Source organism: Beauveria bassiana (assembly GCF_000280675.1).
Source record: "Beauveria bassiana ARSEF 2860 unplaced genomic scaffold BBA_S00028, whole genome shotgun sequence".
Lineage (NCBI taxonomy): Eukaryota > Fungi > Ascomycota > Sordariomycetes > Hypocreales > Cordycipitaceae > Beauveria > Beauveria bassiana.
In genome coordinates this window covers 67945-91254 of record NW_007930863.1, presented here as the reverse complement: position 1 = coordinate 91254, position 23310 = coordinate 67945, and the positions used below count along the sequence as shown (strand labels likewise).

The window sequence follows — 23310 nt, the reverse complement described above, 5'->3', positions numbered from 1 at the left end:
AAACAGATAGCCAGAAGCAAAAGCTTGCATAAAAACCACAATGGCTCAGTGGAAGGATCTGCCATACGAACTCCAGGAGCTGATACTTGATCACCTTTTCCGCCTATCAAGTCCAACAAGCAGCAACAACAAAGGAGGCGTGGTTGGCAGGCCGTTTCAGAGGATGAAGCCGGACTGTATCGGATACCTGACGACTTGTAAGACCTGGAAGCAAATCCTGGAACCGCGCATATACCAACACTTGTTCCTTACCTCGTCAACCCTTTCAATCTTGAGGCGACTCAACTGCCACCAACAAAATTTCGTCCAGTATATTTGGCTAGCAATTGAGCTGCAGGGGTATGACTGCCCTGACTGTATTAAGTTGGATTTGGATCATCTTGACGATAGTGCAAGAAGACAAGTCGATGCAGCCTTGGTAGACACAACGCTATGGCAACTCTTTTACCTGCTTCGTGGATGGAGCAGAGAAGGGTTTGCGAAAGCCGGCAATTTGACACTAGAGATCAGCGTCTTCTCCAAGAGCGACATGGAACATGTCTTTTGGAACCATCTACACTTCGACTCGTCCCCTTTCACCCCTGCCGAGGAGTTGGAAATCGGCCGCCCTAGGCTAAACGACCGCGGCCACGGCTGGAAAAATGGACAACTCATGGGTCCCCATGAACTACATTCAATTCAGGTCATCACGCAACCTACGAGCAGTATACGTGGTGATCTTGAACTACAACCAGTCCCAGCAGTCAACAAGTTCATAATCAGGCGCCAGACACGGCGGCGATTGCCAATAGACACACTCGAAGCTATGCTTGAAAAGCTGCCTAACCTACATTCCATCGTATTGGAGCCTTGGAGGTCTGAAGCTTGCTTCCCCGAGACTGGGGCCTATCCTAAAGATACAGGTAAGTCGGATCAAACATACTCTCAATGTGGTCCCACTAATACTAGGAACAGCATTCAGTCGATACATTCCTCGAAGCCTTCCGAATACATTGAAACACCTTATTCTTTTTGAGGACTTCAACGAGGACTACTGTCGTGTCTACGTGACTGATCCAGTAACTGCTGAATGGGTGTGCCGTCCGGAGCTGCATCGAACGCCATCAGTTTTGATCGCCCAGGCGCTAGCTCAAATGTTGGGGCTCGAGAAGCTTGCAGCATCGTACTTGATTGATGCACATGATTTCTTCACTTGTGCCAAGGATTACACGTCAAATTGGCACGCGTTATCGTCCCTATATCTGACCTCACGACAGCTGGTGCCAGAAACAGACACTCGTCGCATCGACGGCATCTTGGCACTGGCAGGGCAGGTTGCACTGCGCATGCCCGCGCTGGATACCATGGTAATTTGGTATGGAGCCAAGGGAGTTGCGAGCGAGTTTCGCTATGAGGTAACGGATGGGAGAAACGTTTCGGTGCAATGGCGAGCAACATTCGGCCTCCCATTCATACCAGAAGCGCTAGAGGCGTGGCGAAAAGTCGCAGAGATGCGCGGCTTGGAGTTGACGGTTAAGACGAGTCTAACGCTGCCGGCGGACGAGTTTGAGGCTTATTCACATGGGGCAGTCATCTCTAGACTGGGGCTCGTCGGGCACGTAGTTCATCCGGTGTCGTTGGAGCAGATATGCTGCGAGACTCGTCGTTATTGGTTCAAGTAGAAATATATCTGGTTGGGCGCGGGGTGTTTTATAAGAGGTCATGCGGTGGAGTAGCTACTTGAAGCTACAAAGTACATCTTATACCGTGATCCTGAGTTTTTTTAAGTACTGGCGACTGGCGACTCGAGTGGTTTTTTTCATAAAATTACATAACTTTAACTACCCTACTTAACCCCCTAGTCAGCTATAATCTGCCCCTAGTTAACGAAGTACCTTTTCTAATAGGGGCGTCTTGTATAGATAAAAAGGGCTCTATATCTACCTTTTTATGCCTTTTTCTAAGTCACTAGTACTTAAATCAAAAGTGGTGACTCAGGATGCTAGTGGCTGTATGGCTGCTATACTGGCCACCATACGGCTGCTATACTGGCCACTATACGGCTGCTGTACTGGCTGTACGGCTTCTATACTGGCCACTGTACGGCTGCTGTATAGCTGCTGTACTGGCTGTATGGCTGCTATACTAGCCACTGTACGGCTGCTGTATAGCCGCTGTACTAGCTGTATGGCTGCTATACTGGCTACTGTACGGCTTCTGTACTGGCCACTGTACGGCTGCTGTACTGGCTGTACGGCTTCTGTACAGGGGATAGACGGTACTTTGTGCTGTGGCCCGCCGTGGCCCACCGTGGCCAGCCCTGTGGGTTCTTCTTCGATGTATCCTGAGTCGCCAGTCGCCAGTACTCAAAAAAACTCAGGATCACGGTATTATTACAGGCCCTGGCCGTAGTTTGCATCTCCTTCGCGAAATTGCTGCAAATGCTTCAAAGCTAAATGGCTATCTAGGTCATTGCTCTTCTCGACCTTGTATCCTTTTTTTATTGCCCCGTCTCTTTTCTCGCTTTCTTCTTCACTCTGATAAAATCTTCTTTTCGTAACTGACGTCTATTTTCACCCGGGGAGGGCTGTGATTGATGCCGACTGGATTCTTATCCAATAGACAATTATTTAATACAGATTAGACAATGCCTCATTGTCTAGCTCAGCTGCACACAGCTGCACACAGGAAAGCACTCTAGCATAGCCAAATAAGTCTCACCAGCTGCTAATCCTGGGTCATGTATCCACGAGTGTAACTGAATGTGGAAGTTTTGCGATGTATAGTTGATCCAGCCTCAGCTGTGCGGGAGGCCTGAACTAGCAGATTTTGGACCCCAGCCTAAGCCACGTTTTCAGAGTATTCAAGGCTGACGATGCAAACTCCGACACCCGCCGACGGGCCGCAACATTGATATACTCTGGCAAGTCTGAATCTGGGCCTTGATCTTGGCGTAATGTGGTTGGGCCGTGCGACGTCGCTGGGCTGAAATATTGTCAATGGATCGATGGTGTGGCTTGTAAGCTGAGGCATGAGCTGTGCAGCCCCGATGCCAACTACTTTTACAAAACGGGGTTGTGCTGAGCAATGTCGACATGTCGGGCTCGAACCGGTGAAAGAAACAGCAACTCTATGAAAAAGCTTATATAGTTGGATAAGGAACGTGTTTGGGAAAACGAGTCTGCATGCTTGGCAGACGACACGGCATCGTCGGCCCCTTTCGTATCCAATAATACCAACCATTATGCTTTTTTCTTCAGTCTATGCGCCACTGGCGGTCCTTGTCCAAGCACACCATGTCCTAGCCACGACAGGCTGCAACAACGATAATTGCGCCCGTGCCGTGACGGGCACTCGCCGGGGCGATGCTTTTGGGACCTTGGCCAGGGCCGACTGCAGCCGCTTCATGACCAAGACGGTGACAGGCAGCGCCGTGTAAGTGGCCAGTTCCAACGGGTCAATGCTTGCAGCAAAACGCGCATCAGAACATCTCCCCAAAGTATATCAAGATTTAACATGAAAAAACTCTAGGACTGTGACAAATACCTTGACAATTACTGCGGCGCCCAATCCTCCTGCCATCACTATACTCAATCGCGACGTGGCGGTGCCGTCGTATGCTTCAGCTTGCTCCGGCACTAGTCGCTACTCGAGCGCATGCTCATGCTGGGGTATTACCGCCAATACCATTACCATTCACCCAGTGAGCTACTATATTCGTGAGTCGAAATTGCCAAATTTGTAGCTAATTCCTGTGCTTTAGACTTCTGTCGTCACTGCCACCGTCACCGTCACTCAGACCCCAGGCCCGACTTACACGCCTCCGATTCCAACTAGTTACGAAGGCTGTGTCTACCCCCCGAGCGACTCTGGCGAATTTGATCTTCTTGATCCTACCTCGGCTCTTCCCATCGTCAACAATGGCAGCCTTGCAATGGTTGTCCAGGAGGTCAAGGAGCCTTGGGTGCCTGTCCGCTACAAGACTGTAAAGGCATCCGGCGCACCAAATGGGTATCTATTTTGCTGAGCACATTTGCTCCTTTTCTCTGTACTAATACGGCTTCGTTTGTAGAGTCTACGATGTCCAGCTGGTTGCAAATGGTGCGCCTCAGTACCTAGCCATTTACAAGTCTGGCAAAGTTGGATTCGTTAGCACCAGGCAAGTATTCTCTCAACGTTCTGCCACTGGGCTTTCTGACCGCAACAGCTCCAACGGCCAAACTTACACCGGCAACGGAGATGATCAATACGTCACCTCCGTCTTCTCCTTCACCTGCAAGGGCCGCCTCACTGCTGGCATCGTCGGCGGCAGCGAGTTCCACTTCTCCGTCGCCGCTGACCAGCACATTGTCGCCACCTCTGGAGGCGCGAGCAAATCCAAGCGCGACATCCCCGTCCCCGATGGCTTCTACGTGATCCCATCCAACATCCCCGGCGCGCCTCCCGGCCAGCGCTGCCCCTCCGGGCAGACGGCCGTCTCCAATGGGGTCCCGCCGACGGCCAACGGCTGCGGCGCCAAGGACGGCATCAAAGTGCCGAACCTGTCCTTTGGCGAGTGCTGCAACGACCACGACATTTGCTTCGGCACCTGCACCGAGCAGTTTGGACCCTGCAATAAAAAGTTTCTCGGCTGCATGACGCAGTCGTGTGTCAAGTTTGCGCCCATCCCAAAGCTGTACCTCGCGTGCAACGGCGCCGCCGCGACGTACTATCTGGCAGTCGAGTTCTTTGGCAAGAAAGCGTTTGCCGCAGCAACCAAAGAGCATTGTGATTGCAAGTGTGAGGACAAGAGCAAGACAGCCTGCGCCGACAAGTGTGTCGACACCAGCAACGATCCTGAAAACTGTGGAAAGTGCTACTTCCATGTAAGTCTGCTCTACTCCATCGTACTGTCTCTTCTCTAACACGATATGAATAGTGTCCTTCGGGATCCTGTACCAACGGCGCATGCTCCTTCAATTCCTGTACCGGCAGCGTCTGCGGCGCTTTTGGTCCCTGTGGTCCTGGTGGAAGCTGTGTCTGCGCTTCTATTACTGGAGGCAAGGGATTCTGCGTCAACGGCCAAACTCCGTGCGACGGCCTCTCCGGCTGTGGCACCAGTGCAGACTGTCCCCTGGGCAGTGTGTGCGCCGTAGGAACCTGCTGCGCGCGCAATGTTTGCATCACGACGGACGCCTGCGGTGGCTTCAAGAGTCCGCAGAAGCGTGCGTGGCTGAATGCCACGATTGCTGAGCCGATGAGATGGGTTGACAGCTTTTAAAGACTACGCGCTCCTGTACCTTGGCATTATCAAAGTCTTCTATTGAATCTATTCGGAAGCTTTCAGTCAATCTCAAGCTTTTTGTAGTGATATCAGTCTCAAGCCTCCCCAGTTGGCAGCTTATTACTCGTCTTACATAACGCTGCCCAGACCAACGTTCTCAACTTCTGGGAATTGGCTGTCCATCACCGGTCATGTAGCCCTTGGCAGTAAAGATACGACACAGAAGCTCTCTGATCCAACCTTCCTTTCGCAGATTATACTCTATCACAGTCTCGCCCACGTCGTTTGTCGCAGCAGCAGCCTCGCGCTTGACCCGCGCATACGCCTCGCGATCCTCCTCATGCTCCCGCAGCCAGTCCCTCATCAGCAAGTGCCGGACCGTCTCGGGACACCCGCGGCCCCAAACATGCAGATTGCACCAGTTCTCGCTATAGTAGAGAAAGTAGTGGTGATTGTGCCACAGCGGCTCGCGGGCCCTAAAGTGGAAGCCTTGCGCCTCGAGCGCCGGCACGTACGAGTCCTCGTCGTCAATGTCGGCCACCGTGAGATCAATGTCAATGACGTCCTTGGCAGGCAGGCCAGGGACGCTGGTGGAGCCGACGTGGGAGACTGTGAGCGCCGTGTCGCCGAGGGCGGCGCGGATCTTGGCCTCGAGGATGGCGAAGCGCCGAGGCCATTCCGGCTTGGGCTCTTCAATGGCCAGTGGCAGAGCCTCGCGGCGTGGATTGACGCGCTCGACTTGCTCGGGCTTGTACTCGTAGTGTTTGAGGATATCCTCAACGGAGGGATTGAGTTTCGCAGGCGACATTTTCTCTTGTTCTCTTGCCGTTTACTTTGTATTCACTGATCACCGATCGAAGGGCTGTTTGGCAGACTGTGCAAGACTCTGCTACGCCAATGATAAGAAATATGGCGAATCGCCCGACATTAGCGAAAGGCTGCGGAGGAAGTCTATTTGTATTCAGTGCTCCGGTTGCCCGCCTCGAAAGCCAGTGCTGTTGAATCAGTAGTAAATAATGCCAAACCAAATCGGCAATCTTCCTCTTTGTTAGGCCCTGCGCCAGCGTCCCCGGCGCTTTTCCCTATCAAGCACGCCGGTGATGATCCACGCAGCCAGTGACTCATGGGCTCCCCGAGCAGTTGAAAAGCATAAATAGGCGGGACCACCCATCTTTGATCTTCCTCTCTCGCATACATTCAGTCCCCCAACTAACCTTGCTGTCAGCCGCCCAGGACGAGTGCCAGTACTGCACCAGGCTGACGCACTAGCAACCAAGTTGCCTGTTTAGGCTCGCCGAAGAAATCAGCTGCCAACCTGCTTGGCGCCGTCGTTAAAGCAGGCTTTATTATCATTACGCTCACGCTGCAATTCTGCGGTCGGCGACGAGGGAACGCTATGAGTTATAAAGAAACCAAATGGAGGCCTTTTTGTTAATCTGTCGAGCTCCTTGCATTCGAAGTTTTCGAGTTGGTGACTGTCATCAAACCTCGCCAATCCTATCTATGCGGGTCATTTCGAAGGCGAGCAGAGACGGAGGCTGCCAATTGGACGAAACCGGAGACTCTGAAAGCAAGCTCTCTTCGCTCCCAACGTATGTCTACTTGCTTAGACTTTCCTTTTTGCGTCTCTGTCAGTGTGAATGCAGCCATGCACTCGTTGATGAGCCCTCCACCAATTTCGCATCCCAAGAGGTTCAGCCAGCATCTGAGCACATTTGAGATCAGATGGGTGGTTAGTTTCCTATAAATGAGAGCTCATTTGATGCCAGCCAAACCGAAACGAGTATTGAAGAGATACTCAGGGCTCCTAATGTGCAGATTGATGTCGCTTTATAAAAATATGAATAAAAAAGCTTCATAGTTGAACGCGTTCGGATGCGGAACTAAAGATGCTCAAAGTCAAGAGAGCATCTATTACCTGAAACTCCCATGCGCAAGTTACTCATTCCAGCATGCGATAATTCAAGTGAACAAGTCCAATCACTGTTCATGCGCAACCAACCTCGTTGAGTTGTAGGGCACTCAGAGCAAAGCTTCATATTTGAGCTCGCGGTACTCCTTCGCCGCCGCCTTCCACGCATCATCTCGGCTTCCGACCTCATCTCTCCAGTCAAGCACCATCTTGACCTCTCCAAAGTAGTTTACGCCTCCCATCTGCATAAAACCCAGCTTCTCAAACAGCGCTCGACTCCCCTTGTTTCCTTGCTGAATCTTGACCATCAACGCCCGCAACGAGCTCTTCGGGCCGCCCTGCGCATATTCGGCCAAAATGGCATCTAGATGCGTCTGTATATAGACCAAGAGCGCACGCACGGCGGCTTCGCCGTACCCTTGGCCTCTGTGCTTCTTGGCAGCAATCATGACGTCGACCTCGCCAACGAGAGCGTCGCCTGTTGCGTTTTCATTATCATCTCCATCGTCTGGATAGAGAAAAAAGTTCACATCACCAATCATACGCGGGTTGGCATCTTGTTTTTGCGCAGTGATTGTCGTCTGCGTCGCAGCGACGGGCTCGCAGATGATGAATGTGAGCTTGTCGGCAGACGTGCGCCACGACTGCTGATTTTCGTATTCTTCTTCCAGTGTCATGGGCTCAGACGCCGTAGCTTCTTGGATATCCTAGAGAAGATCCATGAGCATGCTTCATCCAATGACATGCCTCACGGAAGGCAAACGCACGGGGTCCTGCATCCAGCCGTGGTACTTGACTACGTGGTGCGCCTCGTAGGGCACAAGAAGCGCCCTGGAAGCAGCTATAGCTGGATGATGGGTCAGCACCTATGAAAGACGGATAGAAAGAGTTGCTTTACCCGTATTCTGATTTACTCTCATTCTTGTACCGCCGTGCGTAAGAAGCTTGAGTGCTCAAAATGAGCGACACCAAGAGAAAGTGGATATCGTCAGAGGCAAAAATGCAACTAACGAAGCATAGCCGACACCAAGCCAAGTCAGCACCTCAAAGGAAGGAGTGGCTTTATGGATTAGAACAATCTGTAACTACACTGAAGGGCATAACTTTCAATCGGGACTATATTTGGACGCTCAGCAATGGTGCAGAGTGGAAGCGTGGGTAGCCACTAATGAGCATTTGTTCAAAGCTCGCCGATGAAAGTCAAGAAACGTTCGTGCATGGGGCCCCTCCTAAATGCTACAGGAAAAAATACACTATATTACATAAGATTTCCCTCGTATGGCTCAATTGGGATGCCTCGGCGGCGTCTGCTCCACGGGGAACTCAGTGCCGAGCAGCTTGGCGACTTGCGCCTCGCCCATCCTCGCCTCCATGGCCAGGAGCTCCACCATCTGATTCATCTTTGACTTGGCCATGTTCTTCCCCATGTATGCTTTGAGCTGCTGCAATACCTCTGCATCTGAGACGTCGCCGCTGGCCATAGGCGGGAACAGTAACAGGTGCTTGTTGGCCCGGTCGTGGTTGGAGTTGCCTTGGTTGCGAGTGCCGTAGGCGTCATCGGCGTCGGGATGAGCGTAGGCCACGGAGCGACGGTCCGGCCGCACCCCCATTTCGTCAAGCAGACGCTTCATCTTACTCGGCATGATGGGCTGCAACAGAATGGCGGCGATGCGGAGGGCTTCAGCGCTGCGATGGATAGTCCAGTTCAAGAGTAGCTTTGAGAGGGGCTCCTTTTGCTTGGCAAGAACCCACGGCTGGGTATCAGTGATGTATCGATTTGTCTGTCCAAAATGTGAGCAAATGCGTCCTGTGCGAGGGCCAAGAAAACGCAACTTACGTCTCTTAATAATTCGAACGCTTCGCGAATGGCACCACCGGTGTTGTAGTCCTCCATTTCCTTTGAAAAGGCATTCGAGGCCCGCCCAAGGGTGGATTCCAGCGAAAAGAATTGAGCATACTCAGCTTTGTGCCTGAACTCGTCAAGCTCCTTGAAAGCGCCGCTATTGCTACTCGCGACCGCTTTCCGCGTAGACCAACCTGCAGCGCCCTTTGGCTTGGCGATTCTGTAAAAGAGATTACCGATATTGGCTTGCAGCTCCTTTCCGTAGATGGCAGAAATGATATCATTAGAGTAACTCATATCTTTGGTCAGATTACCGTTGCGCATGAGAAAGTAGCGCAGGGGATCAACGTCCCAGCGCTGGAGGGCAAAGACGGGGTTGACAACGTTGCCAAGCGACTTGGACATCTTACGATTAGACATGGTCCAGTGGTTGTGGCACAAAATACCTTTGGCAGGCGGGAGGCCAAGTGCAAGTAGAAGCGCAGGCCAGTAAATGGCGTGAAAGCGCAGGATATCCTTGCCAATAATGTGCAGGTCGGCGGGCCAGATGCCCGTGTCGTCCGTCGGTGTGCGCCACTGGCTACCATAGCCAGCCTTTGTGATGTAGTTGATGAGGGCATCGACCCAAACGTAAATTGTTTGTGTGGGATCCTCCGGATCGGCAATACCCCAGTTCAGTCTCGAGACGGGCCTGGTAACGGATAGATCCTCCAGGTGGTTTTCGACCCAATCGCGCACCTCTTGCATGCGGTTTGCCGGCTTGACCCAGTCCGGGTTCTCGTCATAGAACTTGAGAAGCGCATCCTTGTACTTGGTCAATGGAAAGAACCACGTCTCTTCCTTGACCCATTCGACCTCGTTCTCCGACTCGACATTGATCATGATTTTCTTGCCCGTCTGCGGCACGATGCTGGGCTGCACCAAGTCCTCGGGATAGAAGCACTCGTCGCTGACGCAGTACCAACCCTCGTGGGTGCCCTTGTAAAGACCTAGGTCCTTTGGCAGCGAGTTCTTGAGCTGCAGCCAGAACTGCGAGACGGCGTCCTTGTGGTCGGGGTCGGTCGTGCGGACGAAGAAGTCGTTGGAGATGTCGGCGTCGTGGGTCAAGCTGCGGAATTTGTCTGAATTGAGGTCGCAAAACGATTTAGGATCCATGCTCTCTTTAGCGGCCGCGCGCTGAATCTTCATGCCATGCTCGTCGGTTCCGGTGCACAAGTATGCCTCCTTGCCATTTATCTGCTGCCATCGCTTCAACACGTCGGCTAGGACGGTGCAGTACAAGTGACCAATGTGAGGGGCTGCAGGGAGGGTTAGAATCGTGATAGTTCGTGGAGTTGTACGGTTTGCATACCCGCATTGACGTAGAATATTGGCGTTGTGACGTAAAAGGGCTTCTCCTTGGTTTGCGCAGAGCTATTCCAGCGGCGCGACAACGGGCCATTGGGCCGGCAGCTGGCGCATATCCACGACGGCCGCAATAAGGGCCGCGATGGCCTCGATTGTGCACACCTGAAAGGCTGCAAGCGTGCCAACCTCATCTTGTGCGCGCACGTGTTGCAGGTTGAAGCTTTGCTGAAGATTTACAGAAGACGTTGTCGCGAGAGCTAAGCTTCCGGGTGGATCTGCACTGCCTGACACTGGTGCCTGGTGGATCGAGAAGACTTGAATGACCACCAACTTCTTCATCCCGCATCCCACCTCTTCATGTCGCTTGATGAGGGTCTATTTCTGATAATCACTACTCGGAAAGATCCATCACATACGCAATATGAGTAAATCTAACCTGCCAGACGCGTACACCGAGGTGCAGGTCTCTAGCGAAGGTACATGCTGAAAACACCATCGCTTCCACCAGCCAGACACTCACAAGACGACAGCTGCCGACAATTTTGTCAACACCTACTACCAGTCCATCAACAGCAAGTCAAACATCCAGGGATTCTACGTCAACTCGTCGCCGCGGTACTCAATACCCGCCGACATCTCCATCAACGGGCAGCTCGTGGCCACGCCCGCCGACTACCTCAAGCTCGTCGAGGCGCAGGGAAGCGGCGTCCACTACGAAGTCGAGTCGCTCGATGCGCACGTCATGAACCCATCCTTCAAATTCGGCATGCCCGACAACGTCCACGACGCGGCCAAGGCGGAGCGCAACGGCAGTCGCATGAGCTTCGTCGTCACCGCCGTCGGCCGCGTGCAATTCGGCAAGGCCAAGGACGCGCAACAGAAAATGTTCAACGAGACGTTTGTGCTGGTTCCCAACTGGGATGCCATGGCCAGGAATCCGCCGCGAGGGGTCAAAAAGTGGCTAATTATGTCACAAAACTTTCGTGCCCTGTGAGAAGACCTGTTGAGACGGGCTGCTACAGAACAGAAGTACGGAAATTGAAGAAAATTCGACGGCGGGCACAGGAAAAGCAACGGATTCGGACCTCGCCCATAATACTGAGGCACATGATTTGAATTTGAATTAATATGATGGGCGCAATGGCGTACAGAGATGGTTTGGCAGAGCATCAGAACAACACGAATAACTCAAGCCTTTTTGGAGCTACAGAGCTCTACATGATTTTTAAAAGACCTACAAAATGAATAAGTGAATTTAGACCTATTTAACACGATTCGGAGAAGAGACAAGTAACAAGAAGGCTCAAGATGCTTTTAACCAAACGCGAACCAGCTTGAGGTCGTTCATCTAATCGCTCCTGGTTGAGAGTTCCAACCTTGCACTTCTCAGGACCAACATTATAGTAGCACAAGACAAGGAAGATCACGTTTCACTCATCGTTAAATCCCCACAGGATAGACGAGAAATCTCGTTTGAATGGGATATTGTCAACGGTACTCGCAGACCAAGGTACAACGAGGGTCCACAAATCCATGACCTCTACCTAGCAACCAATGGCAACTCTCTAAATTTTACAGATTCCAAAGCCAGCATCGCCATCAATCAAGCTTCCTCATCGCATACCTCGACTACCAATTGCCATCACGATGCAAGCCCTCGCCCGCATAGCACGTCCAGTGCTGACGTGCAAAGCACTCCCCATCCGGTACGCTTCCTTCCACAGCTTCCAGCCGTGCCATCTCGCTCCCGCTCCCTCAATCTTCAACTAACCGGCCAACCTGCTAGCACCTTTACAACCCTCTCCCCCGTCCGTCCGAGCCTCTACGCCAATCCTCTACGAAGACCAAGCGCCATGACTGCCTTTACGCCCCTCCCCTCGACGACCGCCACCGCCACAGCCGTCGACGTCGTCGCGCCTGGGGCCATCTCTGCGCACCCGGCGCTCGCAGGCGGCGCAAGCCAGATCCGCTGCGGTCCCCGCAACACCATGAACGGCGCGACGAGGCTGGTGCAGAAGCGCCGCCACGGATATCTCTCGCGCAAGCGCACGCGCACCGGCCGCGCGATCTTAAAGAGGCGCAGGCAAAAGGGTCGCGCCAAGCTGGGCTGCCACTAAGCGGGACGGGGATGGAAACGGCGATGCGTGCCTTGTAACAATATAAGGAGGCGAAGAAACGACGATGGTATGGTTCTTATAGAAGAAGACACTGAGCTTCTGGCTCAGATCTCTCTGGCTTCTTGAGAGGGGGTGTGCAGCATTTAGTTGTTGGAGATGGAGCAAGGCAGACTCTGGACTTGGGCCCTGTTCGAAGCGGCCTCGCCAGATTATAGACACAATTGTACATTACATACTACCGGCGAATTTATATGCCTTTTTCTTAATTGGCCAACACACTCTCGTCTATTACATATGACAAAATTTCTCACATCTATGTAAGGCCGCTTCAACACATGATTAGACGGGTCCCTCGACGCCCGTCTCGCACTTGAGCGAGTCAGTGTAGCAAACGGTGCCCAAGTTATCACTGGCATCGCCAATCCAAACCTTGTAGGCTCCGTCAACATTAGGCACAATCCAATCCTGCATGTTCGTGTCCCAGACACTGAGGTCCTTGCGCGTGAGCTTTAGCTCGACCGTCGCCGTCGCACTCGGCGCCAGCGTCTCCGTCTTTGCAAAGTCACGCAGCTGGATGACGGGCGTGTCGTAGCCACCATTGTCATCCGGGAACTGCAGATAGGCCTGCACAGACGCCTTGCCGCTATACTTGGCGCCAGCGTTGGCGACCTTGACCGAGATGGTGTAAGCCGTGTCCCAGAGCGCAGGGTTGCCGCCCTGTCCACCGCCAGCGCGAGGACCGGGTCGCTGCTCATCCGTGTAGCCAGCCGGGTAGGGATATGTTCTGGTGGCAGAGCCCAACTCGGCCTCGTCGGCTTCCTCCTCTTTCAGCCACGAGTAGATGTAGCGTGAAATTTTGCGGAAGCCCTTGGGCGCGACGGCCTCGCTCTTGTCAGGAATCTCTTGCGAGTAGTCGAGGATGCCGCTCTTGGCAGACCGTGCGGGAGGTGTGCGGGTAAGTGGCGTGACCTGGGTAATGGACGCGTCGCTAAAGTCGAACCTTGTGTAGCTGAGGCCATGGCCAAAAGCATAGCGCGGCTGAGTCTTTTCCTTGTTCAGCCATCTGTAGTCAATGTAGAGGCCCTCGGTGTAGTCGTCATTGGCTTGGAAGCCGAGCTCGAAATTGATTAGATCTGTGACGCTCTTGGGCATGTCATCTTCGGCCTTTGTGATGCTGTAGGGCAAGTGTCCGCTCGGCGACACGTCTCCATAAAGGACCTCGACCAGAGAGCGACCAGCTTCCTGGCCTGGCAGATGAGCAATCAGCACCGACTTTACGCTCGGCAGCGCGATCCACCTCTCCAAGACCAGAGGGCCAACCGTGTGGGCAACGACAACTACATCCTTGTACTTGGCGGCGACATCCTGCACAAGCTTGTCTCCATTGTGCCACGCATAGAGCCCGGAAGCATCGCGGTCACCGTGATTGCCCTCGACGGTATAAGTGTTTTCGCCCGAGTCTGAGCTGATAAAGACAATAGCGACATCGTTATCAGTGGCTTTTGGTAGTACAAGAGGGATCGAGTCCGTTTTGTACAACTTGACATCCTTGACTCGAGTTTTCAGAGCTCCAATGGGGTCATCAAGATAGGTGTAGTCAACAGTTCCGCTGCCCCAGCCCTGACCGAGTGTGCCCTTGTTGCAGTTTCGATCCGCGCATGCGTTGGGTCCATCGGGGTTCTTGGCGGCATCCGTACCAAACACCTTGATCGATCGTCCTTCTGAGAGCGGAAGGAGTCCATCGTCATTTTTCAGCAAAGTAATGGCATCCTGGGCAATCTGTCGAGCCACATCATCGTGATCGGCGCGCACGTCAATGTCTTGATTGACAACACCGGACGGAGACTCTGGCCAAGCGGCGGGGTAGAGCATACCCTCCTTTTTTCTGGTATTGTAGTGAAAGTTGGTGGCCGGGAAGCCCTTGTCTTGGCCCATTTGATACCAGGCCGCGGTGATGCGAGTTGCCATGTCATTGAGACGAGTCATTGGCACCGAGCCATTCAGAACCGATCTTGACAGCTCATACATCCAATAGCTGAAGCCAAATAGCGGGATCTGCGTGTCTCCGGGCATGTCCATATCCAAGCCCGCCAAGGCAGACCCTACGCCAGACATGTGACCGAGCCAGTCGCTCATAACAAAACCCTGGAAGCCGAGCTCATCCTTGAGAATGCCATTAATGAGATTGGGGTTCTGGCTACATGCGGATCCATTAACCTGCAAGCAATTGATCAACAAACAGCTGAGTGAATGTGTGCCGTGAGGCGACTTACAGCGTTGTACGCAGTCATGGCGGCACCCACGCCGGCATGAACTCCTTCAGCGAACGGCCACAAATAGACCTCGTGCAATGTGCGGTCATCTGCAAGGTAATTGTCAGTTTTTTTTGACTTGACTAATTTGTACGGAAGAGGCGGCGTACCAATATTAGAGCTGTAAGCTTGCTGAAAAGGGTTGTACATGCGGTACATCTCCTGCTCGTTACCCACCAGATGCTTGATGGTCGCAATGACGCCCTGTTCCTGGATGCCCTTGATGGTCTGACGGGCTCCGTTCGCCTGCAGCGCGGGGTCGGCGCCGAATCCTTCCCAGTTGCGGCCGCCTTTGGGCTTTCGTCCTATCGGGCCAACCGTGGGACCGAGCAGAACATTGACGCCTTTGCCACGAGCCTCCTTGCCCATGGCGACACCGCGCTGGTACATGAGCTCCTTGTCAAAGGTGGCCCCGACGGTAATGCCATCCGGAAATGCGGTGACGTGGTCTGCCTGTCGAATGCCACTGGCTCCATCCTCAAAGCACAGCATGGGGTAGCCCACGCGCAGAGCCGAGCCGGCGTTTCCATTACAACGTCTAGAACAACGCGTCAGTATATTCTGGTGATGTTGGAATTTCTACGCGCAGCAGTCGTGTAAACTGAGTCTGGAAACATACCCTATTAACAGTCAGCCTTGTTTATCTCTGCGGTACTAAAATAGGCCCGGTCGTTACAGGATGACTGCATCGCCTCGTCTGAGCCCAATTTGAGACATCGAGACTCACCCATAAAGACACCGGTCCCGGCTGTAATATTGGTCTTTTCAGCCAATGTCATGGAATCGACTAGCGTTTTGGCCTTGCTGTAACTGTTCCTCCACTCGTCCACCCAGCCACCGTACGGTGCCGGATAGTAAGGGGGCGAATCATAGCCAGCGGCCGTGGCAGCGGCGGCCGGGCGCTCGTGTGCGGAAGCGGTCGCATCATAACCAGATGCCGTGCTGGCCGCGGCCTGCCCGTGTGCGGAGAAGACGGCCAGGGCGCCTGCGATGCTTGTCTTTGGCAGCATTGTTTTTCCTTTGCGGCAAATCACAAAATGCTTTGAAAGCGTTGAACCAAGAGAAGACGCGAGGCAATGAAATTTGAAAAGAAACAAAAGAAGAAAAGAAGAAAAGAAGAAAAGAAGAAGACGGATCTCTAACTAGTTCACATGTTGTCCTGGGAAAAACGACGGCGGGTTGCTGTAGCATTGGGCTTGCATCTGATGACCGGGTGGACGCAAGGCCAGACCCGGCCACATGCCTACCCAAATCTAGCCCATGCATGGCATTCGACGCGAATAATGACACGCTAACTAACCATTCAACTAGCCATCGTGACGCCAATGTTAGCGCACCAAAAGGCCAACATGAACGGCGCTGGGTTGGACAGAAATTAAGCAAGCTGCGCCACTTGCTCAGCAATCGCAGGCCCGCTGACGCAACCGTGTGTGACCGTGCGAGACAGGGCTCGGAGCTTTGACTCGCGGGCAAGATGGGCTATCCCGACAGTTGAGATTCTTCATCAACTGATTACTGTTGTGTGTGGTGGATGATGGCTTCGCGTGACAATCAGATCCAACGCCAAGTGCCAAGTCGCTAGCCCTCGCGATTTGACTAGACGCCAGGGCCACATCGTGTGCCATCCAAGTTTGGCAAGGCACAGCATATTCTGATCATTCGCTGCCGAGTCTAGATTAGTTAGTTAGTGTATCGGGACTTGGGTTGTTGCATAGAGTACGAAATGGGGGCCAAGCGGCTTATTTTATGAGATGGCACAGGCGCTAGACTGTCCTAATAAAGCCCCGTGAGTACCCACTGTATGTATTACTTGTTCAGTCTGGCCCCCACTGAATGGGCTGCGGATGCCAGCACCGTAACAAATAAAACATTGTTTCCGGGACAAAATAATGAACTCTCAGTGTAGCAAGGTCCCAGTGCCAGCAGCCTGACGTGGGATCTAATATTGCATCGAAAAAGAAGACTCTAATTCTTAGCATGAAAACCTGGCGTGGTATGCACGACCTTTTTACACTTCTACGTATATTTTACGGCGCGGGTGGCGCCGGCACTAAGAAGCCACCCGCCTATAATTATTTAGTGGCCCCAAGTTCCCCGAGTACCCAAAGCCTTTAGGTACGCATGACAGTAACCAGTTCAAGCATCAAAGTGATTGCTGTAATCATTACAATAATGCATTTCCCAGGCGGGATTCAATTCCTCGCCCCCTTGCATACATGCAGCCACACAAAATGTTGCTGATTGTGTCCCTCTGGCGCCTTTTGTCAAGGCTAGCATTTTGATATTACTAATGTTCCTCTCACATGCTGTATTAAATGGCGTGCATCGGCATCTGCTGTAATACGCGAGCTTCGCCGGATCATCGACGCTCTCATGTCGCGTCGCGACGATTTGCCCCTCTTGAAAACGTTCGATTGAGCCACCCATTACCGGCCGACGCTTATTATACCCCAGGTTGCTAACAACCGCGGTCGCGTGGGGTGAAGCCAGGCCCAGTTGGAAACTTACGAGAAGCCAGAGTCATGCTTGAACCTCAGCTTGCTGGGATAGCTGTAGACAGTCTTATCAGACCAGCCACCTATAACGTACAGGCATAGCTTGCAGTCCATAAACACGAAGGCACGAAGGCACGAAGGCTGCCTGCGACGGTTGACCACTCCGCCACTAGGTCCTTGGCCTTGTAAACTGATCTGAGGTTGTGTAGATGTATCTATGTGTAAATGTATCTTGACCAATTGTATTTTTCCTAGACTATCAACCAATAAAGTTAGGCTCTCGGCAGAGGGCAACGCCATCCCCCAACCCACCCCGCAAAGGCTGGGGTCGAACAAAACCCACCCATTCCGCGCTGCAGTCAGTTAATAAACACCAATTTTTGGCGGTATGATGGGGGCTAAACTGACAAGCTGCCATTGCTTTTGTATCACTGGCGTGACAGCTCTCCTAACTATAAAATCAACACTATGGATATGTGTCCAGAAAATTGCTCCGGCGCTATTCTGCACCGAGGGCCGAACACCGACGGACAGGTTCGCGCTTCCAACAGGGCATATCACAATGGTGATATTTACAAGGTCTAAAGCTGAACAAGCCCCGCCTTGTAGCTTCACTCTGCGAGCTAATGCGCTGATCTCTGTGCTTTGCTCGGGATTACCCGCGGCTCTTTCAACCGTCCAGTTCCGGTTGCTTTTTTGTTGCGACTCCCGAACATTCTAGCCTCCTTCTACAGAGATTCAGGCAATATCGCTGCTTAGCAACACCCAGGAATCCCGCCCACCCTTTTCCTCTTTGCTTTTCCGCGCGAAATACTGGTATTGTTCCACTGTTCCCGACTCCGTCCAGCCATGGGAACGATGCCAAATAGCTGAGACGTTGTCAGCCGCGGCGGGTTCTTATGGCTGCCTATACCTGACAAAGTACTCTTACAGACGCTTTCGGCCTATTGTGGTGCAAATTTGATACTCGATTTGCAACTTGGTGGTCTTGTCTCCTCTTTCTGAGCATCACGAAGCATGCTCGTTCGTATTGGCATCGGGAATCGCCCACTGCTGAGCTGCGGGATATTCTAGGCTGGACAAATTTTTGTCAATGCTGCAGTCACTAGAGCTGTATTGATATCTCCAAGATTTGGAGAAGCGTCAAAATCTTTATCCTGGGATTCACTCTTGCAGGCACGAACGCTCACTTGTCAGAGTCTATATCGGTCCGGCAGAGCAGGCCGGCATCGTTATAAAGCTCCACGGCTAATTTTTCTCCTTTTGTTTTCGGTCTGTTGTCTGACACACAACCCTGCTCCACGACAAAAAACGATTTCCGCGCATGGGCCGACGATAGATGGGGCTGCCTTTTGCCCTCTTCCCCATCTCGCGCGGCTATCGCACCGGCCAGGCTCTACCGCCATTTCTCGACCCGTCACTGAGCAGACTTGGCCGTCCAAGCTCCACAATGTCCGGGAACTCGGCGCAGGATCGTGAGATTCGGTGCGTTGAAGACCTGGGCTGACCTGTTTCGGGCTGGGACAATGCCGTTCTGAAGGGGCTCTGACGGGGCCATGTCGAGTGCAATTCGGTGCGCTCACGAGTATATAAAGACTCGTGCCAGTCCGGAAAAGAGATTTTAGTCTTCCACCAGGTTTACACATCTTTTTCACTTCATTGTTAGAGGCAGCTGTCTTCATACTTCCCTTGACTTATACAGCTGTTCGACCGCCAACATGCGCGTTGCCCTCTTTTCCCTCGTTGCGGCGGCGGCAGCCAGCCCGATAGTCAACAACCAGACTCTACTCGAGTCTAGATGTATGTTACACAATAAACGCCTAGCTAGCTGCACTTTATCCCTCGTACTAACTTGTCCTAGCTGTTGACAACAACTTCATGAACGCTTTCAAGTTCTACGCTCAGCATGCCGCTGCCGCTTACTGCAACGCCGAGGGCCGTTCGCCCGGTAATGCTATTAGCTGCGCCGGCGGCGAGTGTAACGATGTGATGCGCAACGGTGCTACCATCATCAACACCTTCCAGGGCGCCAACACCGGTATTGCCGGATACGTGTCCGTCGACAGAACCCGCCAAGAAATCGTCTTTGCAGCACGCGGCAGCAACAACCTCCGCAACTTCATCACCAATCTCATCTTCACACAACGCGATTGTGATTTTGCCTCGGGTTGCAAGGTTCACGACGGCTTCGCCGCCTCGTGGGACGAGATCTCAGTTGCCGCCACGGCGGCCATCCGGAGCGGTCTGCAGGCAAACCCGGGCTATAGGCTCGTCATCACCGGCCACTCCCTCGGCGGCGCAATTGGCACGCTCGCCGGTGTCTACCTCCGCCGCGCCGGCTACCAGGCCGCCATCTACACGTTTGGCGCGCCGCGCATCGGCAACGAAGTCTTTGCCAACTTTGCCAGCCGCCAGAGAGGCGGCCTGTACCGCATGACGCACATTGACGACCCGGTGCCGCGCCTGCCGCCCATGATCTTTGGCTACCGCCACGGCGGAACCGAGTACTGGCTGTCCAACGGCCAGGCCGAGCAGATAAACTACCAGGGCAACGACGTCAAGGTCTGCCCGGGTATCGACAGCGTCGGCTGCAACGCGGGCACTATCGGCTTCGACCTCCCCGCTCACCTCCATTACCTCACCAACACCGCTGGCTGCGCGCCCCCCGCCACCAAGTGGAAGCGCGATCCTGAGCCCTCGGACGAGGAGCTCGAGGAGCGCTTCACCAATTGGAGCAAGCAGGACCAGAAGTTGGTCAATAGTTGTTATTATTGCTATACAGTTGAGGTTGTCTAACGCCCAACATCGGGCACCTCTTCTTGGCTACCTGCGCCAGCTGAAAACCATCAAAACACGTCGAAAGAAGAGATCGAAAGGAATAGCATAAAAGTACTTAAAATATATACAAACCTATCTTCCAGATTTCTAACGCTGAATCAATTTCTATAAACGGCAATAAATAAAGGAGAAAAGTATTACGCTTGACTAATAAAGTATAGTAATGTGATGTATTTTCCTTTCCTACTTTGGCATTTCTTTGAGTCAATTTGTACTTGTAAAATCTTCAACTAGATTGTTCATGCATGTATATAAGTCTCAAATAGCATAAATCTAGAGCTTTTAGAGCTCTGTTACCAAGTCGAGGGTCTGCCTACGTTGTGTTCTGCATACTGCACTGGAAATTGTGCGCCATGGGCTGCATGTTAAAGTTCTGGCGGAGACTCTGGAATTTCGATCTCCAACCTTGATAGATCTGTCTTTGAATAGAGTTTGTATGCTGGCACAATTCTTGGGGCGCCATTCAAGTAAAGGCGCGACCCTAAACATATTGTGGATGGATGTCGCGCGCGATTTGCAGCACGTCCTCCTATCTAATATGTACGGTGGTCTTGGACGCAGTCACTTTTACATGTATGTGTTGGACGGGAAAGGATAAGTAAGTCCCTTTTTTTTCTACTTAGTGATGCCGATCAAATGTTTAAATTGATGGAAAGGCAATTGACTGTCATGGGAACAAGGCCTCCGACACCCATGGCCAAGAATATAGGGTACGTCAGCCTCCTTCGCGAAATTATTTCGACTATAGCAGGTCCAAGTGGTACTGACTGGCTTTCGAGAGTCGTCTGATTATGATTTGATACATGGCTTGTGTAGCAGCAAGCAGGACTGGTACTCAATGCTTGCTACGCCATGGATGGATATATGCAACTAGATTGGCAACCACAAATTCTGCAGCGACCGTCGCCATAGCCCCATCGTATTGCCACCTTCCCTCAAAGGGAGGCGTGCACCTTTTCGATACCAATGGTTTTACAATGCAAAAATACTTAGCTAATACACGGTCATTTCTTATCGGAGCGGCTACATTTCTCAATGAATGCCCTCGGTTACCATACCCTGTGCATTAGGCACACCAACTAGGATGACGCCTCGTGGAACCAAAACGTTCTTGACCTTCATGCATCCAAACACATTGACGTCCTTGATCTTGGGACAGGCTCGGAAGATGCTACCCAATATGAAGTCCGTCACTTCTTCGCAGAAGCTAATTTCCAACGATCGCAACTCCGGATACTTTGCGTTTTCGTTAAAGACTTCTTCAAAGGCCTCGCGCGTGATATGCCGACAGGCATGGACATTGAGATGCCGGATCTTCGGGCCTGAATGCGCCATGAGCGCCTTGAAGCCTTCGCTGCAGAGGCCCAACTTGTCGGGATTGTCGCGTGGATTGGCAGCGTCAACTTGTCGACACTTTTGGAGGTCAATGAATGACAACTCGGGATTCTTCCATCCAGTAAATAATTTGACGAAGCCGCTGTCAGTCATGACTTCACTATCTGTGATTCGTAGCTTAGTCAGATGTCGGCAATTATTGTGAATTGCGTCCAAGACTTCGTCGCCAGCCTCGGGAAAGACCTTCAATGACAAAGTCTGTAAGTTTGCTCCCACACCAGCAATACATTCTGTCAATGATTCCGAGGTAATTTTGTGGTGAACTTGAAGACCGATGTGTTCCAGAGATGTCAGCGCGCCGATAGCCTTGACACCTTCGCTTGTAAGCTTCTGGTTGTGTTCGACCTTGAGCCGCTGCAGCCTTGGGCAGTGCTTTCGTAGCTCAACGATCGTGTCGTCTCCAAAATGCAAGTCCGTATAGTATACATGGAGCTGTCTTAGCTCGACACCCTTTGCAGCAATGAACTCGTGCCATTTCGTTTCACTTAGCAAGTTCGCACCATGCAGATAAAACGTATCTAAACATGTATCGCGTGACAACAGGTAGTCCATGACCTCGTCCTTGAACTGGATTGCGCATCGGACTTTAAAGCGGCGCAACTTGGTCGCCACTTGAAAAATGCTAATAAGATCGTTTTCTCCGAGCTTGGCGCCGTCATAAATGTGCAGCACCTCGGTAGTCGGTTGAACAAAAAGTGGTAGAGTCTCTGGCTTGAGAAGTCTGCGCTTCGAAAAGATGCGTGCAATCTTGTCGACGAGGTGCTCCGGCAAATCGCCTAGACTCTCGGCCATGTCCACATTTTTTGCGAGTGTTTGAATGCAAAGTGTCGCCAGGCTCTTGACTCCCACATCCCCGTCGAGAATTCGACTCTGCGTAGTCCGGCGCGCACCAATCCCTCCTGTTTGCTTGCGAGGTTTCTTTTGCGGTTTTTTACCCTCTCGCTCTTTGGCTATCTCACGGCCGCAGGGCGCACACAGTAGCCCGCCGTTGGGTCCTGTGACAGAGTACGGAGTAACAGTGAACCGCTTGTCGCAGATTTCGCAATTGTCCATCTGACCGGGCAAAGGTGCGTAGCTTTGTTCGAAAATGGCTCGCGCAACGTCATCGTCGTCTTCATCATCATCGGCATACTTCTTGCGTTTCTTGAATGCCTTACTGGATTTGATCTTTTCAATGGCCTTTTGCTCTTCTTTCTGCTTCCGGCTCCTTTTATCGCCACCAGGCGCACGTTGGCTCGCGGTAGTGCTCGACTCGGCTACTGCGGACGAATCGCCATTTGCGCGAGCCTGATTAGCTGCGGCCTGTCGACGAGCATCGGCATCATCGCGTATCTGTCTTGCTGAAATATTATGTGACTAGCAACTGTTAGGGATGAGGCCGGCCGAGCTTTCATGATGTACTTACAGCTAAGAAGTCCGTCAACGCCGATTGACTGTAATTTTTTTAGCAAGCTTCATGACACCGGGTGACTTTTGCGAACGTACGGGCCAGTGATATTTCTGGAAGGTCGAGAAGGAGAGTTATGTTCGTGGGCATTATTACCACCATTCGGAGCCGATCGCCTCCGCACCCTGTCAAGCGATTAATAACCTCGGGCGACATAAACAGCAGGATGAACTAACATGTTGAGACGTTATAAAGTTGACCTCTTCAACTCAGTGAAGAACAGATTGTCTTTGCGTGCGGACGAAAAGAGAAGCAAACACAAGTGAGAAAAGGGAACGTCTGCAAGTCCTCTTTCGGCTGCACAGTGGCGTTCATGAAGTTGGCACAGCCCAGTGCAAACGCCGAAGCGTGTCATGTAAATT

General features: G+C 52.3%; 11 protein-coding genes across 11 annotated transcripts; 5 read left to right on the top strand and 6 right to left on the bottom strand.

Moving 5' to 3' along the window:
* Positions 1-40: 40 nt before the first annotated feature.
* On the top strand, positions 41-1661 carry BBA_07805 (F-box domain-containing protein; the record flags this gene model as incomplete). The annotated part of the gene is made up of 2 exons (XM_008602902.1): positions 41-902; positions 955-1661. 2 exons carry the CDS (start codon positions 41-43, stop codon positions 1659-1661), a joined length of 1569 nt encoding a protein of 522 aa, XP_008601124.1.
* Positions 1662-3223: 1562 nt separating this feature from the next.
* On the top strand, positions 3224-5239 carry BBA_07804 (putative salivary secreted peptide; the record flags this gene model as incomplete). The annotated part of the gene is made up of 5 exons (XM_008602901.1): positions 3224-3414; positions 3511-3682; positions 3743-3990; positions 4052-4844; positions 4898-5239. The coding sequence occupies 5 exons, from the start codon at positions 3224-3226 to the stop codon at positions 5237-5239; spliced, it is 1746 nt and encodes a 581-aa protein (XP_008601123.1).
* Positions 5240-5399: 160 nt separating this feature from the next.
* BBA_07803 (GrpB domain protein) lies at positions 5400-6050 on the bottom strand (the record flags this gene model as incomplete). The annotated part of the gene is made up of 1 exon (XM_008602900.1): positions 5400-6050. The coding sequence occupies one exon, from the start codon at positions 6048-6050 to the stop codon at positions 5400-5402; it is 651 nt and encodes a 216-aa protein (XP_008601122.1).
* A 1214-nt stretch (positions 6051-7264) lies between these two features.
* On the bottom strand, positions 7265-8074 carry BBA_07802 (Acyl-CoA N-acyltransferase; the record flags this gene model as incomplete). The annotated part of the gene is made up of 3 exons (XM_008602899.1): positions 7265-7861; positions 7922-8001; positions 8053-8074. The coding sequence occupies 3 exons, from the start codon at positions 8072-8074 to the stop codon at positions 7265-7267; spliced, it is 699 nt and encodes a 232-aa protein (XP_008601121.1).
* A 363-nt stretch (positions 8075-8437) lies between these two features.
* BBA_07801 (tRNA synthetase class I) lies at positions 8438-10535 on the bottom strand (the record flags this gene model as incomplete). The annotated part of the gene is made up of 3 exons (XM_008602898.1): positions 8438-8935; positions 8992-10295; positions 10349-10535. 3 exons carry the CDS (start codon positions 10533-10535, stop codon positions 8438-8440), a joined length of 1989 nt encoding a protein of 662 aa, XP_008601120.1.
* A 230-nt stretch (positions 10536-10765) lies between these two features.
* Positions 10766-11338, top strand: BBA_07800 (nuclear transport factor 2 domain-containing protein; the record flags this gene model as incomplete). The annotated part of the gene is made up of 2 exons (XM_008602897.1): positions 10766-10820; positions 10875-11338. 2 exons carry the CDS (start codon positions 10766-10768, stop codon positions 11336-11338), a joined length of 519 nt encoding a protein of 172 aa, XP_008601119.1.
* Positions 11339-11991: 653 nt separating this feature from the next.
* BBA_07799 (ribosomal protein L34) lies at positions 11992-12461 on the top strand (the record flags this gene model as incomplete). Its single annotated transcript, XM_008602896.1, has 2 exons — positions 11992-12050; positions 12131-12461. The coding sequence occupies 2 exons, from the start codon at positions 11992-11994 to the stop codon at positions 12459-12461; spliced, it is 390 nt and encodes a 129-aa protein (XP_008601118.1).
* A 339-nt stretch (positions 12462-12800) lies between these two features.
* BBA_07798 (glycosyl hydrolase family 3 N terminal domain-containing protein) lies at positions 12801-15783 on the bottom strand (the record flags this gene model as incomplete). The annotated part of the gene is made up of 5 exons (XM_008602895.1): positions 12801-14678; positions 14735-14823; positions 14884-15311; positions 15357-15393; positions 15450-15783. The coding sequence occupies 5 exons, from the start codon at positions 15781-15783 to the stop codon at positions 12801-12803; spliced, it is 2766 nt and encodes a 921-aa protein (XP_008601117.1).
* Positions 15784-16884: 1101 nt separating this feature from the next.
* BBA_07797 (uncharacterized protein) lies at positions 16885-17615 on the bottom strand (the record flags this gene model as incomplete). Its single annotated transcript, XM_008602894.1, has 5 exons — positions 16885-16928; positions 16990-17024; positions 17282-17323; positions 17363-17483; positions 17612-17615. 5 exons carry the CDS (start codon positions 17613-17615, stop codon positions 16885-16887), a joined length of 246 nt encoding a protein of 81 aa, XP_008601116.1.
* A 1371-nt stretch (positions 17616-18986) lies between these two features.
* BBA_07796 (lipase-like protein) lies at positions 18987-20064 on the top strand (the record flags this gene model as incomplete). Its single annotated transcript, XM_008602893.1, has 2 exons — positions 18987-19068; positions 19130-20064. 2 exons carry the CDS (start codon positions 18987-18989, stop codon positions 20062-20064), a joined length of 1017 nt encoding a protein of 338 aa, XP_008601115.1.
* Positions 20065-21138: 1074 nt separating this feature from the next.
* Positions 21139-23038, bottom strand: BBA_07795 (nucleotide exsicion repair protein RAD7; the record flags this gene model as incomplete). The annotated part of the gene is made up of 3 exons (XM_008602892.1): positions 21139-22857; positions 22907-22934; positions 22983-23038. The coding sequence occupies 3 exons, from the start codon at positions 23036-23038 to the stop codon at positions 21139-21141; spliced, it is 1803 nt and encodes a 600-aa protein (XP_008601114.1).
* Between the last annotated feature and the right edge of the window lie 272 nt (positions 23039-23310).